Genomic DNA, 20,285 nt, shown 5'->3' on the forward strand with positions numbered 1-20,285 from the left:
GTGACATGTTGATTTGGACCAGTGCCCAAAAAAATTGCTTACAAAGCAATAAATAAAAGCCATTGTGAAAGCAACAGATTCCGTCGGTTGAAAATGAATCAATCCTGTTCCAAGTAAGGCAGATTGAGCTGACTCATTTTTAAAGACACCAACAACTACTCCAAACACAGCCGGCAGCCTGTGTGTTGGCTAAGTGTCTGGCTGACAACCACTCATCAGGTCTCATTAACGGATTGGCGAGACAGATGAATGGATTTACCAGCATTAGAAACTTCCCCTCTGGGTTTTACTGCTGGTTACATTTACAGACAAACTTCCATCAGTGGTTAGTTATGTGCCTCATCTACCAATACAGCAAGGGTTATAAGGGCCAATTTATATTTTGGAATTTTGTTAAAATCATGCATTTCAAATGTATTTACTATCAATTATTTACTTTTTTGTCATATTGCTGTTGTATATTATGAACATTCTATTTTAATAAATTACTGAATATATGACACTTTCATTTTTGCCTGCTGCGCCAGTGAAAACATATTACGGGAAAGCAGAACTCCGACCCGGCAAATGGAAAAAAAAATCTTTATAAGACAAGAAAGATTTCTAATTAGCTCTCTGGTTACCGCAAGACTTGGCATAGCAACCATTTATGGGAATTAATAGCATGGTTTTGGAGTGCATTTCACACCAATCAGATTGCTTGGCTGACATTACCAGTTGTATAATGGGCAGTGGAGTAGAGAATAACAGGAAAGCTGGAAAGAGGGGAGCGAGAGAGAGAGAAAGAGGGAGGGAGATGATAAAAGGATATATAAAATACACAAAACTGAGTAAAAATTATAAGCATATTGATTAGGTTACATGAAACCACATCTGTAATTCACCATTTTTGAGTGTTTTGCCAAGTTAAAATAGCCCTCATGCACAGTAACGCATCTGTGCTGTTTATCCTGTGATATTGTTGGCCTGGATAGCTGGGACAGTAAAAGATGATTATGTAGCGGGACTATTTTTGCCATTCATTCTCCATCTGTATCCTTATGGGACTCAAAGTTCCTTTTCATTACAAACTTTGTAGTGTGTGTGTTGACCGACAGAGAGGCAGCAGGCGGGGAAGTTGTCGGGCAGATAGTGGGCGTTGACTGTATTATTGTAAAGAAATGGATTCCCTGAGCGCGGCTCCATCACCGCTCCACCCAAAACTAACTGTTGGAGAGAGAGAGATTCTGTACAGGCCAGGGAAACGTCGCAGAACAGGCAATTATGTGTATGTATGCATGCGTGTACACACACACACACACAAACACACACACTTAGTGCCGCACAAAAAGGGAACAAAACTAAGTTTTTTCTCAATACTGCAGTTGTCACATGAAATGCTAAAGATGTGAGCAGAGTCTTTTATGCATGGTTTATTTTTCTGCAGTTAAGAAATGTTTTACAAATTCTGTTATGAGAGAAAATAAGTTACTAATGCTCAGAATTTGCTCCGGTTTAATAAATTTAAAGACATTCTTTGGCAAACAATTTGAATTGCAGGGCAGGATTTTTGCACAGCTTTTACATATTTAGAAAGCCGTCTAAAACCTTTCACTACAGGAAAAGAAAACAGCCTTGGGATTTTGATATATTTTTGATAAATTGTGCAGCCCTACGCATGTATACACCATATAGCAATAATACCCAAGAGGATGATAGCAGCTAGAGACAAGACGCCAATTCAGCATCACCCAATTGGCCACAATACCAGCAGAGAACGGTGTGTGGGGTAGTATGGATTTTACATAACAGTTACCATCTCTTGTGTACACTCTAAATAGCTTTCTTCAAAGTGGTGTGCCCACATAACAATCACAAAATGAAAGGGAGAAAGATGACTAACTAGCTCCCTGGTTACCACACTTAGGAAGCATATTGACCACTTCCATTTTTCATGAAGATTCACAAGAATGTTCAGCAAAAAGTGTTCCAGCCAACTTTTTTGAACAATCAGATTACTTGGCTGTTGTATAGGTACTGTATGTATATGCACAGTTAAAAAATGTATCTATTTTGAGTGTACATACTGCTCCAAATGCTCAGAAAAGTAGTTTATTCCAAAATGCTACATATCTATTTTTGGGGAGGAAATTCCACCTGATGTTTGTTCCTCAATAACTAAAGAACACAAATAATTAAATCCTATAAAATGTTACAGTTTTGTACATTATGGACTCAAACTAGCAAAGAACATCCATAATATTCAATGGTGAGCTTCGTTTTAATGCCAGAAGTCATTTTGTAAGGTTAGGTGTTGCACTTTTCACATGAAAAATCAAACTAGAATGAAAATTCTCAACAGCACCTCTTAAAAGTTGCAGAATCCAAGTACTGTTTGAAAATATACACTTGACACTCATTTGTAATGTGTAAGAAAAACAAACTAAACATGGGTGTGTGTCTGCAGAGGAGGAGACGTCTTACGTTGCTACGTCTTCACAGAAGGCGACAACTTCCAGGTTCTGAGCTTCTGGTTCCTCCAGGACGGCGTTCTTCTTCACGCCTCTTCCTCTTCCCTTCTCCTGCAGGAGACACACACACACACACACACACACACACACACAGTCAGGGAAATTAAAAAATACATACAAGTACATGCTTACATACTTAAAAAGAGGTAGGCTACGCAGAGACAGGCAAGAGACTGAGTGTGTGTGTGTGTGTGTGTGTGGTCATAGTGACTCATCCTTCAGGGCTTCAATAGAGTCTAGTTTGTCATTTATACTGTATGTCCAGCCTAAATGAACTCCTTGCCCCAGTTAAAAGCATGATTGGTTGCGGACTGCTGTGCTTAAGGTCTTTATGGTGATTTGTATTTGGGGATTGTCGGTTTTATTAAAAACACCTAAGAGCTATGAATTCTACTGAGTGAATAAACATGTCAGTAGGGGCAAAGGCTTAGACAAAAAGAATCACACGTGTGTACACACAGACACACACACACACACAGGGCTGCAAGTGTGAGTTGTAAACCTGTCTCTCTTGTGAAAAGCTTCATGATATACATAAAATACACAATTTAAACTTTTTAAATATTTTTTTAAAGATTTGATTACATCACACACATATGCGCGCACACGCACATGCACACGCACACGCACACGCACACGCACACGCACACGCACACGCACACGCACACGCACACGCACACGCACACACACACACACACACACACACACACACACACACACACACACACACACACACACACACACACTGCTTACTCCAGGAACTGGGTTGTAACCTACATCTTTCTCTGGCTCTTATACATGATTGAAAACTTCATCATATATGCAAAATATTGATATTTTTAATTGAGGTTTAATTTTTTTAAGCTTTAAAATTTGATTAAATCTCTCTTTCTGGCATACACAACCCCCCACACACACAGTAACACGAAACCGAGTGGCGAGATTTGTAAACCTCTCTTTCTGGCTTTCTCTTACATTGTCAAAAGCTTCATGATTTATGTAAAATAAATCATTTTAATTTTTTAATTCAAGTTTTTAAATTAAATCTCTTTTTCACACACACACACACACACACACACACACACACACACACAACCACTCCACGAACTGAGCTGCAAGAGTTGTAAATCTCTTTCTCTCTCTCTCTCATATACACACACACACACACACACACACACACACAACCCTGAGACAGCTCCCTGAGGAATTACTCTACGAGATTCCTGGAGGCCGGCTTGCTGCCGGGAACTGGCAGTAACACTCGGCTTTCTACTGCTGTCTGCCTGCCAGCGGCCAAGGAATGCGCTTCCTGTTGCACAGGAAATGAGAAGTGAAAGAGCCCCGCCCCTTCCTGCGCCAGGCGCTCCGCTGTCTGCAAAAATGCTCAGTCATGGGTTGGAAATCTGTGACTCTGACATCACTCCCCGCTTGGAGGGTGAGAGAGAGAGGGATTTGCAGGGAGGGGAGGGAAGAAAAGTGAGAGAGGGTGAAAGAAATGTTTGGAATGCCGTAATAATAGTTTATTCCTCCCCTCAGAGACTTCTGGGAGATTTTGAACCCCGAGCTTTTTAATGAGCACGGGAGGGGGGGGACAGAGCTGACTTTTGATGTGCAATGACGATGAAATGGGAAAACTAAGAACATTTCCGGAAGGATGACTTGCCCCAACTTGTTGAACATCAAGTTATCTTTATCACACCTTAATCACAAAACACTTTGCTTCTGTTATTACAACTTTAAGCATTTTGTAACTTTCTAAACAGACAAAGAAGACCAAACACATCTCTAAAAAAAATGCAGGCAAATCACCAGACACACTAAAAGGCCACAGAGTAAAAGTGGGCCTTCATAATCGATTTTTTAAAAATGGCAGTGGATTTTGTTGATCCAACACTTTACTGAATTATTCATTGTTCCACAGTCTAGGGGGCGCAATAGCAAAAGCAAAAGCCCAATCACTCTCTCTGGTTTGAACCCCAGATCAGAAGACCTAAGGGGCTCAAAGGTTCTGAGGAGCAAGACCATGCAGAGCTTTCTGAACGATCAGCAAGATTTTAAAGTTGATTACAGCGCTGAGTCAGGGAGACAGTGAAGGGACGCCAGGGGGAACGTGGAGTTACTTCTGACAGAAGGAGAAACCACCGTCAGACACTCACAGAGAACACAGAGCTGCACAACTGTAACACGTCTACCTGTTAGAGCCTCATCATTTCACTTGACCTGTGAACATCCAAACAGTAGTTTGTGGTCGTCACGCTGAGGAACGCAACAGAATGCGTTCCGTGGAAAAATCAAGTGAGTCGTCGAGCAGCGGTGGAAAGACAAACACTTGCTCTGCAATTCAGACAATTCACTATCCTCAAGCATTTTCCAAAGGCTGTCCTAACAAGAAAAAGTATGTAAGCACTGGAGCAACATTACACACGTTATAACCATATCTATGTAAGGACATGGTTCCACACTTCCAACATCATTGTGTTATGTTGTTATTTTTGCAACATCTTTGGTGCTAAGCGCTTATTTCTGTGGTGTTTTTGCACTTGTAATGTAACGTTTAATGTAACGTGTAATGTAAAGTTTGAGTTTCTGTAGGTGGCGCTGTTTTCTTTGTCTGTTCAGACATGGTGGCTCTCGCTGCTCATGCTAACTACCCAGTTCTTCTGCGGCAAAGGATTCTTCCCAGGAAAGACCTATCCGGCACTGAGAATTCAGAATAATTTTTATTGAAATTTTAATATAAACGAATGTTCATGCTTCAAATTATATCATGTATGAATGTTAAGCCTCAACACCCATCCTTATCCTTAATAGTGAGACATTTAATTTCAAACGCCTGCTGTAGCTGAAAATAGCAAAGATGTTGGTATAAGATGCAGAAAATAATTTTACACTTCAAATCATTAAGACTAATCATCGTGATCCAGTAAATTAATCAGGATGATTATGCACGCCATAATTGTGGGGCCATAAGAGCAGGCGAGGCGAGCTGACCTGACATAACACCAGCAGATAGAAATCTGTAAATCAGCATGGAGCTGGAAAAGGAGGCCAAGCCTGACTACAAACCACCTGCATCTCACAGCAAGGGAGAGAGAGAGAGAGAGAGAGGGAGAGAGGGAGAGAGAGAGAGAGAAAGAGAGAGAGAAAAACAGGGTTCCTATGTCAGTGTCAAGTTTCGAAATTTCATGCTTTTTCCAGACTTTAATGTGTTTAATGTGTAATTTCTTGATTCGTTTTGAAGATTTCAGTCAGAGTTCAATATGCTGTGAGCGGTTGAGTAATATAACTGTCAATTTGCCCATATCACTCTATAATTGAAGATTAGTGTTCACAACAAATACCACAATGTGTGACATGTCAGTGGTTCCGTAACTATTTAACATATGAATATAATAAAAACAATATGTTAATCGGGACTGAGCAAAAATACTTTGCTAAATCTTTCCTTTCTGGTAAATGTTTTGCGCAATTTCCAAAGAAATCATTGATTTAATCTTCCATACTTTGATTTCATTTTCCACCTGCGTAGGAACCCTGGACGAAGAGAGGGAGAGTGAAAGACAAAGTGAGAGAGCAACAAAGACAGAGAGAACGGAAACTGGGGGGAGAGAGAGATAGAGAGAAAGAGAGAGAGAGAGAGACAGAAAAAGTAAAGGAAAAGAGAGAGAGATAAAAAACAGAGTAAGGGAGGGAGAGAGAAAGAGAGAGAGAGAGAGGATGAGCGAGAGACACAGAGAGAACATGAGACAGGCGGCAAGAGATGGAGAGAGAGAGAGAGAGATAGAGAGAGAGAGAGAGAGAGAGAGAGAGAGAGAGAGAGAGAGAGAGAGAGAGCATTAGTGATGTTTATGTTTTGAGTCAGGATCGCTTCATCAAAAACAAACACGGCCAGATAATCCAATGAGGCCATGTTAGCTGACCGTCACGCTACAAAACACACACACACACACAAACACACACACACACACACACACACACACACACACAGTGGGCTGTACAGTGGGACAGGCCCGTCTTTGTTTCTCTCCGTCGGTTTCACTGGACCCGGCCACAGAGCTCCTGGTGCCTGAAGGCATGGGAATGGCTTCATATGATTCACACGTTGACTAATCCTTCATCCTGTCTCTCTGTCTGTCTGCGCTTTTATCAGCCTGCTTGTGAACGCTCCCCTCTCTTCTCTTCTCCTCTACTCCATGCTGTCATGTGACCGTTTAAAGGTCACATGACAAAGATTCGCTCCACAACTTCCAGGTGTCTGGAACAAGTTGATTTTCATAGACATTAATCGGGGTTCCAGCACATTTATGAAGATGAAAAAACAAGATATATGTGATATTACAGCACATCCTGTTTATGTGCTGTAGTATCACATGTTGATTTTCTTAATAGCCTCATTTTTTCCCTCTCATTTGTCATATATTACATTTATATTGACTTTTTAAAACGTATTTCATACTATAGGTATCCCATTATTATTTCTATGGTATACTCCCATACGGTATATATTAGTCTCAACTTATTTCTATTCCATTGTCCTTTGCGGTATCCTGCTACTATTTGCTGCTGCAAATAAGCCAACTTCTTCACATTCTTTATATTTTTACATACAGTACATCAAATCTTTCCCTCTTTGTTTTACAGCTTAGACTTGAGGCTAATAATTTATATGATAGTAGCTTGTAGTCTTTTTCAGGGTCAAGCAACTCAACTCGTGGGGAATTTCTCACTTTCTCAGGATGGATTTTTTTTTTCCAAGACAAATCATTCCATACTTTCCAACCCTGCGGGAAGCCCTGATTAATCTCTCCTGACAAATGTCTGTATTGGCAAGATTCAAGTGTAGAAAAAATGTTTTTTTGCTCTGGGTGTCCTAGATTACTTAGGCAGGCAGGCAGGTATTGCTCAAGAATGAGACATCAACAATTTTGAAACAAGTGACTCCTACTCCTACAAAATGGTAGATGAAAAAAAATGTAAACAAATCTTACTTTTTTTTAAAGGATAGGAGGCAACTTAACTCCTCGCTTGACCAGTTGATAACCTTTTTAAACAGAGTGGACTTTTAGAGAACTTTTAGAGATTTTTCTTTTCCCTAAATGGATGTATAGCGTTTTAGAAATCTGCTCTCCAGTTGCAGCTTGTGTTAGAGAGAGGGACTGAGCCTCGGTCAGCAGCAGGTAAACCCAGCAGTCTTTGGCTAGACCAGGATCTGGGATAAACCCAGATCCACGGGTTTACCTTGGCTTTAGGAGAGGTTTAGGTGGTAACACCACCAGTGGGATGGATTTACACAGTTATGGGAGGTTGAAGACTCACAGTTTTCCACCATTCTGCCTCTGGTGTTTTTCAGATTCTGTTATCCAATCCAGGCTTAGCTTGTCTCCATGGTTTTTTTATTGTGGTCATCTTGATTTTTTTTGGTAGTAGTTTTGTTTGTTTGTGTCTCTTGTTTGTCTGGTGGCCAGACAAGTGCTGTGGGTTATTTTCCATCTGCAGACAGTAATAATTTGTATTTCTGTTATGTGTTTTGTTTGTTTTTTCGTCCTTGTAGCATCTAGCAATGTTTATTTTGTAATCACATCACTTTTCCACTTTATCACAGGGTAAATAAACTAAACTAACAAAAATATCAACTAAACTAACTAGCTAAAACTACTTTAGGAGCAATTGGGAGCCATTCAGAGCTACATTTTCTGTGGAAAAGGCAAGTGGAATTCTTTTAGAAATCTCATGCAAGCAAAAGATCATTTTATGTTTCATACTTGACATAAGATAATGAGTTGATCAAAGAGCATATTTGCTGAAAAGTCAGTTTATGCCACTTGTTATTGCAGTTTTCACTATCTGAATCAGGGCCTACCTGCTTCCTCACTACATCTCCAGGCTTTTCATGCTTATTGCAAATACACAAGGTCAGAGATTAGAAAAAGCAGAACCATTTCTAGTACGTTGGTGAAAAACATACAGTTGTGTGGGTGTATAGTTTCATAGACAGGAGAACAAGAGAAACCTTGTGGTTCCAAAAAAACAAACTTTTTGTCCGACAGACACACAGGAAAGCCGGACTGAACACAGCAGGGTAGTAGAACTGACAGGCTTACCAACCACAGCCAAAACGTACCATCATTTGGCTGGTGGCTTTGTAATTCCAAGCAGTTGGAGACATCGGTGTTGAGTTACAGTACAGATCTAGACATCAGACACCTCCTTACCTCTCTGTGAAAGACTAATGAAAACTGCCCCAGCCCCTCCACAGGAAACCTCCACCGGACACAGTGGCTGAAGCCTTCACATATTCACCAGAAAAACGTTCATTATTTCACCAACTGACAAGATTTTTAGAGTTCAGAAGCACCAACAAATGATGGTTGGTTACTTGCAAAAGCCCGGAGGACTGTGGACTACTCAAACTTACTATCCATAATCAAAATGTACCGATAACAACAAGCAACAACAACAGTAGACTATAGCAAACTCTAGCCGTTATCAAAGGAAACCGTTAATTATTTTTCATTACATTTCAGGCATTTAACCGAGACTCTTATTCAGAACGGGAACAATCTGCAAACCGCCTGCGCTTAGTATAGGCCAAATCTGTTCTAGCCGTTCTAGGCTTCATGTAGCAATATTACTTTGTGTGGAAAACACAAGAGAGAGATGCTGACATGCTGATCCAACACTTGAAAAAAAGAAAGAGGCATTTTAATGGGTTTTGAATGCTCAGCACTCTCTCCAACTGCCAGCTAAAATGTTTTTTTTCGCTGCATAAACGAACAAGGGTTTCCAAACGCTTTTGTTTGGATACAGCCTGATCGATGAGATCAAGTGTCTTTGAGAACCTCTGTGGTTTGCATCAGAGGAACCAGCTGCATTGAAAACACAAATCAACTTCCTCTTTCGATCAGGAAGTGACTGCTCTCTGTCTACCTCCCACTTCTTACAATAAACTGAAATTCACGGCTTCAACAAAGATTGAGGTAAAAGGGACACACAGACTGTGGGTCAAATAAGCTCCCTGATCAATTTGCCATTGTGTGATTGGGAATAGTTTCCAGTACTTGCTGAGTTTGCCATGACGCTTGCTAATCGTGTGTTTATGTTTAGTGGACAGCATAAGCTAGCTTTGCTTCACTTCAAAAACACTGTATAGTGCATTAAACACTCAACATACTAGATGGAATTGTTCCCACTCTTGACACACGATGATGTGGTATTTGCCAGAAGGTTTAATTATTCAGCGTATTCCTTTAACACTTGTTACCAAGGTCTTCATTATCTGCATCAGGGCCTGGATTCTACCTGCTTCCTCACTACATCTTCCACAGTGCTTCCTCTGTTTGATGCCAGTAAACAATGTCAAAGGTTAGGAGACGTGGAGCTATTTGCCCAGTGAGTCATGCTGTTAACTGGAATCCATACTGACCGTGTCACTGCATTGCAACATCCTCCAACTCCACAATCCGTATGGTGGAACAAAATTAAGAGAGTGTTAAGTGTGGTGCAATGACATACATATGCTTAAGGTGTAATTACAGGATAATTAAAGCTAATGGGGCAGAGTTTGGAGTGGGACGGTATGGATGTGTGAAAGATGTTAAAGAGCAGCTGGAAGTCGGTGGAGGAAGGAGAGAGCAGACGGCGTCTTCAGGCGGTGCGCTGTGCCACTGGAAACATTCACAGTATGCTCCTGTTTTAAACAGCCAGTGATCTCGAATCATGGCACATGTTCATATAAAATTGCGTAATCACCCTACATTTTAGAGGAGTGGTGCTAGAACACACATGCTTAATCTATCTGCCATGAGCAAAATACTTCACTGTGTCTGTGTGTGTGTCTGTGATTTAACACTACTACTAAAAATGTAATCTAGCTAACTGGCTTATCTGGCTCATTATATAATCACTATCATCATACTACTATGCATACTACTAGTATAGCACTCATACTCATACTGTACATCATCAGTACTAAGTTACAGACTAAAAATGAAACTATGCCATTAAAGCAGCAGCAAGCCTTGGACTATTCATAGTATTCTGTTACATGACCACACGGCCATCTTGGTAGGAAAATAACAAGCGACTGTAATAAATTTACAGGTGATTATAATCAAATGACAGCCAAAGACAATGAAATCCATCTATTGTCAAGGTTGGGGCTCTGACACTTACACTCCTTACCATTAGTTGCTTGCAGTGTTGGTGATATAGGAATTGAAGCTTATTCTAGAGTTGCACTCATTGTGAGTGGCACTGAATAAGAGCATCAGCTAAGTGCTTTCAAAAGTTAATGTAAAATATAAATAATTCAATAGGGATGCAGCACCAGCAGCATTCAAGCTCTAAATATCTATCATTTCAAACTAGCAAATATACATCTTAATAAGTATGATTCTAGATACAGATATAATATCAACATGAATTAGATATAATTTAAATAACATTATAATTATCTACTTTGTTTGTAGATGTGTTAGAAGAGAGATTGTTTGACTAGTTTTTTCAAATGAAATGAATTGGGATTGCTTACTTTTGTCCTAAGAACACATTTTGGTAGTTAACCATAAAGGTCCTATGCAAGTATGCATACTAAAAACAAATAAAACTTCTAACCCAAGTGAAATCTTGTTTCACTTGGGTTGTGTCACTTGGGTTGTGTCACAAAAAGGATGTGTCACTTTCAGCACATCTGTTGAAACATCTGTCTGTCTAGTTTGAGACAACACAGGCTACAATTACACCTGTCATTTTGATGTGACTTTTGAGATTTGATTTTATGAGAACACATCACTGTATAGTCACGCTTAGCCTGAAATTGCTGTTATGCATCTCCTGTGGATGCATTTATTAAAATCTGTGCCTGCATTACTTTTTCCCACACTATCCCTCTCCACCTCCTATATATATATATATGCACATTGTGGCTGGATTCAGTCCAAACTATGTACACATCTGATCTCAATGTGATCCTGACCATTTTCCCCATCTGGTTTTGAACATTTGACATGAGCAACATGACCTGATCGGATGCTAAATGTCACATTGAAACAAGTGTAACCCCGCATATTTGTGTATTCTTTGTTCAATGTGAGGAAAACACATGAATGTGTGATGTCGCAAACCAGACGCACCGATGTGTTGAAAGTGACGCATCAACTTTCAGAGTGTTGTGCTGCAAACAGTGAGAGCCAGGCCTGAACAAGCGTCGGTGCTGTGAGGCATGACGGCTGTGCTGCAGATAGCGCTATTTGTTTGCCTGCTGATTATCTCGAACCAAGCGCTTTATATCCAAGGGCCAAAGCAAGGGATTAGCAGCCAGAGACTAGCCAGGCAATCAACTCCAAAGAGACTGACAGAAACATGAATGGACAGAGAGAGACTGACAGAGGGGAGAAGAGGTAGAGAGAAAGAGGTAGAGTGACAGAGGAAGAGAGGCAAAGCAAGAGATTTTAAAGACAGAGGAAAGAGTAGAAAGTGAAAGAGGAGAATGAGAGACAGAGAGAGACCGAAACAGACAGACCGAAAGTGAGCGAGAATGAGAGAGACAGAGTGAACAAAAGAAAGGTAAAGACAGATATAGAGGTAGAGACAGACAGAGTGACAGACAGAGAGAGGCTGTTAAATATAGAGAGAGAGGGATACTCTGCAGCAGATAGCGAAGTTCTGACTACGTCTCCAAGTTCAACCTCATTTATTCCATTTTACACCCCTCTGCCCACGCGGCCACATCTTACAGTACACTCTGCCAACCACAACAAGGCTTGGCAACTCCAGGATGACTTACAGACATCCAAACACTCATCTTGGAAGTAATGGGAATGAAAAAAAATTGTGCTCGGGCCAGATTATTCCAAGTGAAACAACAGGGTAAGAAATTACAACCAGCAACAGTAACTTTCGACTGTTGCTGGTGTGTCCACTTTTATATCCGCTTTGGCTGGTACCTGGCTAAGAGGTTGTTTTATATTCGTCAAACCTAGCCTGGGTAGATAAAAAGGTTCTTGGTTCATTGGTAATTCCCCAAAGGCTACTGTTAAGCTAAATGCCAAGCCAAAGTTTGGCCATGGATGGTGAACACATCAAGGCATCATCTGTAGGTGCTGCGCTATTCTAAAAATCATAGTTAGTATGAAAATAGTAAAAGCGGCTGGTGAGTGTTTGCATCCATCAGCTGCTGAGGCCGGTAGGTGAAGAAGTAAGGTTCTTGCACTGTGTGTGAGCAAACTTAGTGCAGGATGGATAGATGGGCTGGAGCAGATTTCATTAAGCTTTTACAGAGAGGTAAGGAGGTGTCTAATGTCTAGGTCTGGACTGTAACTCAACACCAATGTCTCCAACTGGTCAGCCTACACACAGGGCTTGCAGTCACCATCAACCACCAGCCAAATCATGCAAAGTTCTGGCTGTAGTTGCTAAGTCTGGCATTTCTGCTATCCACTTTAGCAGGTAGCTAGCCTGTCTTCACCCCGTCTTTCCTATGCTGAATAAACTACTTTGGCAAATGACAGGTTCTAAAATTCTGTTTCCACTGCACATGCGGCCGATGACAAAGTTTAACTTCATGTAAACACACACACACAAACACATGCAAACTCACAAAGTGTGCAAAAGAGATATAAATAGCAAAGCATATAGCTAGAGACTCACTCTCTCTCTACATACAGACCAATACGCTCAGTCTCAATGAGAGGGGGGTTGGCATAGCAACTCATGCGGGGGTGGGGGGGGGGGGCTGTTAGGCCATTCTGGTGCTTGTCAAATGAGCTGCCGTGGGGCATAGGGGAGCTGTATGGACTTGTTCCTGCTTATACCAACACTGGTGCTGGCTGCCAGGCAAGCAGACGGGACACGGGGAGCAAGCAAACTCACATACTATCTCCATCTCATTCTCTCTCTCTCTCTCTCTCTCTCTCTCTCTCTCTCACACACACAAAAAGATTGCAGACATAATACATACCGATAAAACGGCCAGAAAACTGAACTTCAAAGGCTCGAGTTACACAACACAGTAGCCTGACTAACAAACACAGGCTAGAATCCAGACATAACATATAGGCAACCGTAAACAAACACCATTTCAACATTCCAGTATGAAAGAGACATTCCACAACTGTGGAAGATGCAGCTGGGAGTACAGACTGGGCAAATAGCCTTTGATGAATGGCAAAGTACGTCTTTCAAGTCCCACACAAGGGGAAGATTGGGCCAACACACTGAAACTGACTTTGACTGGTCATGTTTATGACAATTTCCATGACCTTTCTTACATGTACTATTCTTCATAATTTTTCCGGACATGGAAAACACCATTTTCAAATCCTGTGACTTTTCCTGGTTTTCCACAACTATGGCGAACCCTGGAAATAAGAGCCTTGTACAGTGCTGTAAGGTTAATTATCACCCTGGTGTGAGAAACATACCACAGTGGTCAATTGTTCTGTCCTGACACAGAGAAACACAATGAGAACAGGAAGGGGCTTTTTGAGAACTAAGAAAAAAAAAAGACGCTCACAATGTTCAACAGAACTGCCTGTCCAGGCCTTACTCATTCATTTTCTGGAAAGGAAATTGACAACTTCTGGTTAATCTGACAACTGCAGAGTAAGTAAGTAAAAAGGAAAACGACGGTGACGATTTCATGTTAGGCTCTGGGCTAGTAGGCCTAAGTACTGCCATATTGCTGTATATTGAAAAGTACTGTCTTTGACTTCACCTCGACTCAGAGCTACCAACCATACAACCCAAATGACAGATGGTAGTTTAGTTTTAGGGAAAAAGATGAGGGGGCAAAACAGTATGCCGTGCCACTTGCCCACAGCTCTGTCCCAAATGAATGTTCTGAATATTCATCACAAGAAATAATCTTTCTCTCTTCCAAGACAAAATTTATCACAAAATGAGGTTGAGTGGAAATTGTGGGGTCAAACAGTGGGTACCTAACCACAGTGAAAATTGTAATTACAGGGAACAAGAGTCAAAAGGATGTTTTGCTAGAGCTGGTGAATGTATGTGGAGTATGGACATAGTTGTAAGCAAAGCTTTGATGGGTGTTTTGGCAGAACAAGAAAATCCATGATCATCTGTTCTGACTAAACATCACTCACATTCGCTTATCTGAGCTGTGGTTGTATTTGGTTTAGTCTGCATGTGAGTAAATGAACTTTCGGGGCAGCAGTAGCCTAATGGCTAGAGAAGTGGGCTTGTGAACGGAGGTCGCCAGTTCAAAAATGTGGGTGGGAATGATGAATGAGTAGCGCTGTCCCTTCCCTCAACAACTACTGTTGAGGAGTCCTTGAGCAAGGCATCCCACTGCACACCAGTTGAGCTGCTCAGTGGCTGACAGTAAAAGACTCTACTTGTACTGGGCAGCTATTAGATATGCATGTGTGGAATTGCGTGAATGTGAAGCAGGACATTGGTGGAAAAGAGCAAGGATGTGCAGCAGACTTTCCCTGAATAAAAAAACAGGTTGGAAAAGCTTCAGCATTTTAATGTAACAGCGATCCTACCTGATTGTTTGGCTTGTGCTGGGAGGAGGTCCCTGGGATGTTGAGAGAGTGGCTCCTAGTGACAGCTGCCCCCGCTGACGCCCTCCTGGGGTGTGAGCGAACTGACAGTGATGCTTTCGCCTCCGATGGGGGGCTATTGTTGCTACTGTTCCCTTCAGTCTCAAGCACTGCATCCCAAGGGTCCCCTGCAGGCACTCCTGCTACTGTCACAGCTCCCCCTGGTGCCAGGGAAGCTTCCTCACTCTCAGCTTTGCGCTTGGTAAGTGGGTCCAGATCCAGCCACTCAAAGCGGCTGATGCTAGAAGGTTCTGCCACTGCTGGCTGCTGGGGTGGAGGGTTGGGTGCCAGAGAAACCGTGCTGGCTGGTGCCGAATCCACGTCAGTGCTGGCTGACCTACCGTTCTTTGTGTATTCCCAGGTGCTGGCGATCTTGTCGAAGATTTTGGCCATCTCCGGGTCGACGGCAGGCTGCTGGAAGACCATGGGAGCAGCAGACTGGATAGGGGGGAAGGCCATGAAGGAAGGCTGCTGGGAAGGCAGGGCCATGAAGGGCGACATGGCTGGGGTGAAGCCATTCTGAAAGGTGCCTGGTTTGGGGAACGGAGCAGAGGGAAACATGGGGAGGGGCTGATGGCTGGGAGTGGACACACTGGAGCTAGAGGGGGTGGACAGAACAGGTGTCCACTGGCTGCTCTGGAAGGGTGAGGGGCTACAGGCAAGACCACCGGGGTAGGAGGCGCTGAAGTCAAACCCCAGCAGGGAGGGGCGGGACGCTTTGTTGTTGGCCCCAAAGTTATCATCCAGTAGGAGCTCTTCAAGTTCCTCATCAGTCAGTTTGGCCACATCGATATCCCTGAACTTGTCCTTCTCCGCCTGCTTCTTGGTCTCTGGGAAGACGATGAGGTCCTTTTCTGGTCTACTAGTAGAGGGTGAAGGTCGAGGAGCAGTAGTGGTAGATGCAGATGGTTTTGGTTTTGTGGAGGATGAGGATGATGCAGAGGAAGATGAGGACGTTGAAGCTGAAGGAGTGTGTCTCTTCTCCTTTTGCAATTTTGCTAAAGCCTCTTCCTCCATGCGGAGGGCTTCTTCTTTACCCACAACCCCCCTAGGCTGGGGGACATCCAGCTTGAATCCATTACCACTAGATATCTGGGCCATTGTGTCAACTCAAAGGTGCCATGAGTGTAACTGCTTCAAAGTCAGTGTGGCTGAACGGGTTGGAGAACAAAGCTTTAAACACCTGCAAGAGCAGGGAAAAATGTGTTAACACAGCATTTAGTGGTTCAGACAGGAATCAAAAATCGTATTGAAAATGTCAAACCAGACAGCATAAACCTAAGGAAATAGGCCTATGTCTAGGTTGGCCTGGCAGTGTTCGATTAAAGAATGTAGGCTATTTCCGAAGTGACCCAAAATCTATAAGCATTATCCACACATGACATGAAAATGGAGAGCTTGTTGCACTTGTTCTACTTAAATCCTGACATTGTTCAACAAATTACAGCCAACAATGAGATGGGGGGGGGGGGGCTAACACTACAGCTAGGCTACCTGAGAAACACTGGCGTGGAAAGCCATGATACCCTCTTACACAATTGACAGACTTGCCCGAGTGTGCCTTTAGTGCGCCTGGATGTCACAAGGGTTAGCCTTGTCAGTTACATTGGAGTTCTACATCTAAATATTCTTTCAGTATTTGTTGCTCTAAACAGGTTTTGATTGCTTATTGATTGGCTGCCATTTGTTATATATGGACAGCCAATAATTACTTTCATTGGTTTGGAGTCAAGGGCAACAATCAGGTCATGTAACCAATACAGTCTACATTACCAGAACGTTCATGACATTTAAATTGATTCACTCATTCACAGCAAGCTTTCCACTGACTGTTAGCCTACTGTATGTTGTTGACCTTGAAAACTGACACATGGCAATTGTTTAACCAAGCAGCCTGGGGCTGCCACCGGCCCTTCCTAAAAATCAAACAAGTGGGCAAGATGTAATTTATAACAAGAAGATGACATATGACACAAACCACTTATTAACATGCAGTAAACTTATCAAATCAGTGTGATAATGTGCATGCACAAGATTGGGCTATTGCTAGACAAGAGCATCTTGCAAAGTTCCAGTCTTGACAATCGTCACTATTTTAAACATTAACCTACAACAGGAAGGAGACAAAATTAGCCCAAGTCCATGACATGAGAAAAACATTGCTGCAAAGAGTGTTTTGTGATCCTCAAATGACACAGCGCTTTCTCAAAGCAACCATTCATCGAACGATCACAACCCCAGGGTTGAGTGAGTTCCCCCTCTCCCCCCAGGCGTCACCGGCCTCCTGAGCCTCCCCTCCCATTGTGGTGGAGAAGGCTGGCTGTACCGGGGCTCAGGCTAGCCTAGCACTATTGTGCAGCTGAGGAATTTGGCATGCTAGGCAGCCAGACGGCTCTTTCTCTCTCTCGCTTTCTCTCTCTCTGTTAGCATTATGTTAGCACCATGGCCCAAGACTGTCTTATCAGCTGTGCTAATATCAGCTCTTGGACCAAGGCTCCAGCAGGCAATGACAATGTGGCAGCATTCATTAAACATTTGAGGAGTGTTTAGTGCCAAACTCTGCCAAGAACCCAGCTAAGGGAAACTTTGAATGCATAAGAAGAAAAGGTCATCGCCTTTTGGTGCCTACTGCACCGCAGCAGGCACCGATGTCTAAAGTAGCTTACCTGTATAATATGATATTCACAGTGCAAATGACCAGTATGCATGACAGAATGTTGCCTAGAGTGACCCTCCCATAACCAGAAGGTAACAGGTTAGATCCTCCTAACAACCATCACAGTCTACGTGCCATCGAGCCAGACACTGAACTGCACCTGCTTGCTCATTTTAAGTCACTCTGGATAAGGTATAAGAGGAGAAGATTATACAGATCTATCCAACGTAATTCCAGTTGAAGGAAGAGGGGAGATATGTAAGAGGATCAACCTATGCTATTTTAACCCAGGAAATTGAAGAGGACTAAAGCTACACCAAAATAACCAAAACCAATGCATGGCACAATTGGTCCTGATTCAAGATAGCCATGTGAGTCCATATAAGGCAACAGGATGCTTACAAATGAGGAAAAACCCACTTAGGGAGAAAAGTCAACTACAAAGATAACAAGTCCAAACTCTGCTCCACTGCACCATGGAGGGTCCCAGGTCCTTTAAGACTTTAATACAGATTTGAGCATGACAGTCTATACTCTTTAAGTATTCAGAAGTATTCAAATGATACTTGAGCTACCACAGGTCTCCAGTGGAAATGTTTGCTTAAGCAGAGCGATTTAAGGATGCAGAGGTCACAATAACAAACAAGACTTTGGGAGTCGACCTCTCCCAGATCATTTGCTTGATAGATTGAGGAAAAACCAGTCGTGTGTTTTTTTAAATTTGGGATTTGGTGTAATGAGACCAAGTGGACTGAGTGGGAGTCTTGTTGTCAGTGAGTATGCGGATGTTAACAAGCCACTTCGCAGCTGATCAAAGTGCAAAACGATGTCTTTAAAATGGAAAATAAGTAACCAAGTTTATAGATTTATAAGATATATTCTGTGGTCATCTGGTAAGGAAAAAAATACAGAAACACAGCTTCCTTCTCTGCTGGACTGTCTATCACTAAGCCTGGCCTGTGCAGAACATTAAGTCTATAAAAAGAAACCAAAACAAACATTCTGACAAGGCCTTTTACCGTCACTGGAGGGGGGGGGATACACAGATGTTAGCTGCAGAATCCCAAATGTCGTCCGCCAAGGCCAGTGTCCCAAAGCAAAGTAAAGTAACTCATATCTCAGTGAAATCATGGTTTATTGTGCCAAATACTGAATCTGGCTTTTGCATTTACAAACTCCTGCAAAGTGATAAAGCATCCGAGTTAACCATATCTTTTGGACTGTGAGGCAGAGACTAATTGACTAATTCTCTAAACTGTTGACTAATTCTCTGAACTGTTGGTTCAAACAGAATCACATCAACAAGTGAGCCCATCTGTGGTCATGAGCATAGACACATGCAATCACACATGTACACAGAAACACACACTTTTCCCGTTAACTTGCAGTGCTGTTGTGTTCAGAGCTGCATGTCCGTTAGACTTGCTTCTCCAGTTATCCTGCACAAACTGTACAAATGCAGCAGTCAGCAGCATCTAAAGAAGACTGACAGCTAACTTTTAGCTAGACTTACTTTAATGGGTTCAAGCAGTTCCAACTTAAGTCGATATTCAGACTATTATATTCATCTATGCATTTGTATGAGCCAAGTACCAAGACTTTTGCTAAAAGTATTTGGGGAAAACACTGCAATTCACTTGACAAAATGGGGGAAAAGGCATTGCTAATTCGCATGGTAGTGCTAAACTATTGTTTGGAAGACGTTCAATAAAAATACACAGTAGAGAATAACAACGAGACTGTTCCAATCCCGTGTGACTAATACAACCCATGTACACAGATCTACAACGCTAAATATTGTGAAACTGAGCTGCGTTTCTTGAACAGGCTTTCAAAACCTAACCGATTATCCTGTTTGTATACAACTGAGATTTACAGCTAGCTAGCTAACGTCTATCTATGTCACCTGTCGGCTGATGCTCAGCTGACTCAAAACGACTCAGAAAGTGTGATGTGTGGCTTCTTATCTGTAAGCAACGGATATCTTCTTTCACACTGTACAAGTCGTAATCTTAGCTGGCTAGTTCGTGAATTAAGATAAAACAATGGTCCTAAAAAAATAATAACCTAGCTAACTTAGCTGGCTAGCTCGATCAGATGACACTTCTTGATACTTGTGATGGCAGTTGGAACTTGTCTTAAGTTTTACTTTGTTGGCAGCTTGCTATTGAACTGCTAAACCTAAGCCAAACAGAAAGGAAAGAGGCAAATTTACCGCTCAGAATCACATACGACGGACTGAATTTAGTTAAAAAAACGACAAATGGTGTAAACTTGCATGACTGTTCCGCACTTTGAGCACTGATTCAATAATTTAAAGTACTCAGCCAGTGATCTGATCAGCCAACTAAGTCAAGCCACAACAAGGAAGAAATCCAGGTTTTGTCATGCGGGAAATAATAATAATACAGAACTACAACAACTGGCTGTAAGTAACTACAGGCTACAACTTTTACATACAGACATTTACTGTAAAAAGGTTAATTTCTCACCTTTTAGCGGTGCGGTGTTTGTAGCCATTTTTCCTGCAGCTGCAATTTTTTTTTCCATCCA

The 20,285-nt window shown here is 42.1% G+C and overlaps 1 protein-coding gene across 1 annotated transcript in view; it reads right to left on the reverse strand.

Annotated features, from left to right (window-relative positions):
• Window positions 1-20,277, reverse strand: part of pik3c2a (phosphatidylinositol-4-phosphate 3-kinase, catalytic subunit type 2 alpha) — a 58,649-nt gene extending 38,372 nt beyond the window's left edge. The window contains exons 1-3 of the mRNA XM_071542000.1: window positions 20,225-20,277; window positions 15,020-16,259; window positions 2,464-2,561 (exon numbers count right to left, since the gene is read on the reverse strand). Coding sequence (XP_071398101.1) covers window positions 2,464-2,561; window positions 15,020-16,177 — 1,256 coding nt within the window. The 5' untranslated portion in view covers window positions 16,178-16,259; window positions 20,225-20,277. The remainder of the gene's footprint in view (window positions 1-2,463; window positions 2,562-15,019; window positions 16,260-20,224) is intronic.
• Between the last annotated feature and the right edge of the window lie 8 nt (window positions 20,278-20,285).

The sequence above is a fragment of the Centroberyx affinis genome, unplaced genomic scaffold (assembly GCF_046629955.1).
Source record: "Centroberyx affinis isolate AG114_WGS23_722 - 3 ecotype Tasmania unplaced genomic scaffold, CSIRO-AGI_Caff_v1 ptg003986l_1, whole genome shotgun sequence".
NCBI lineage: Eukaryota > Metazoa > Chordata > Actinopteri > Beryciformes > Berycidae > Centroberyx > Centroberyx affinis.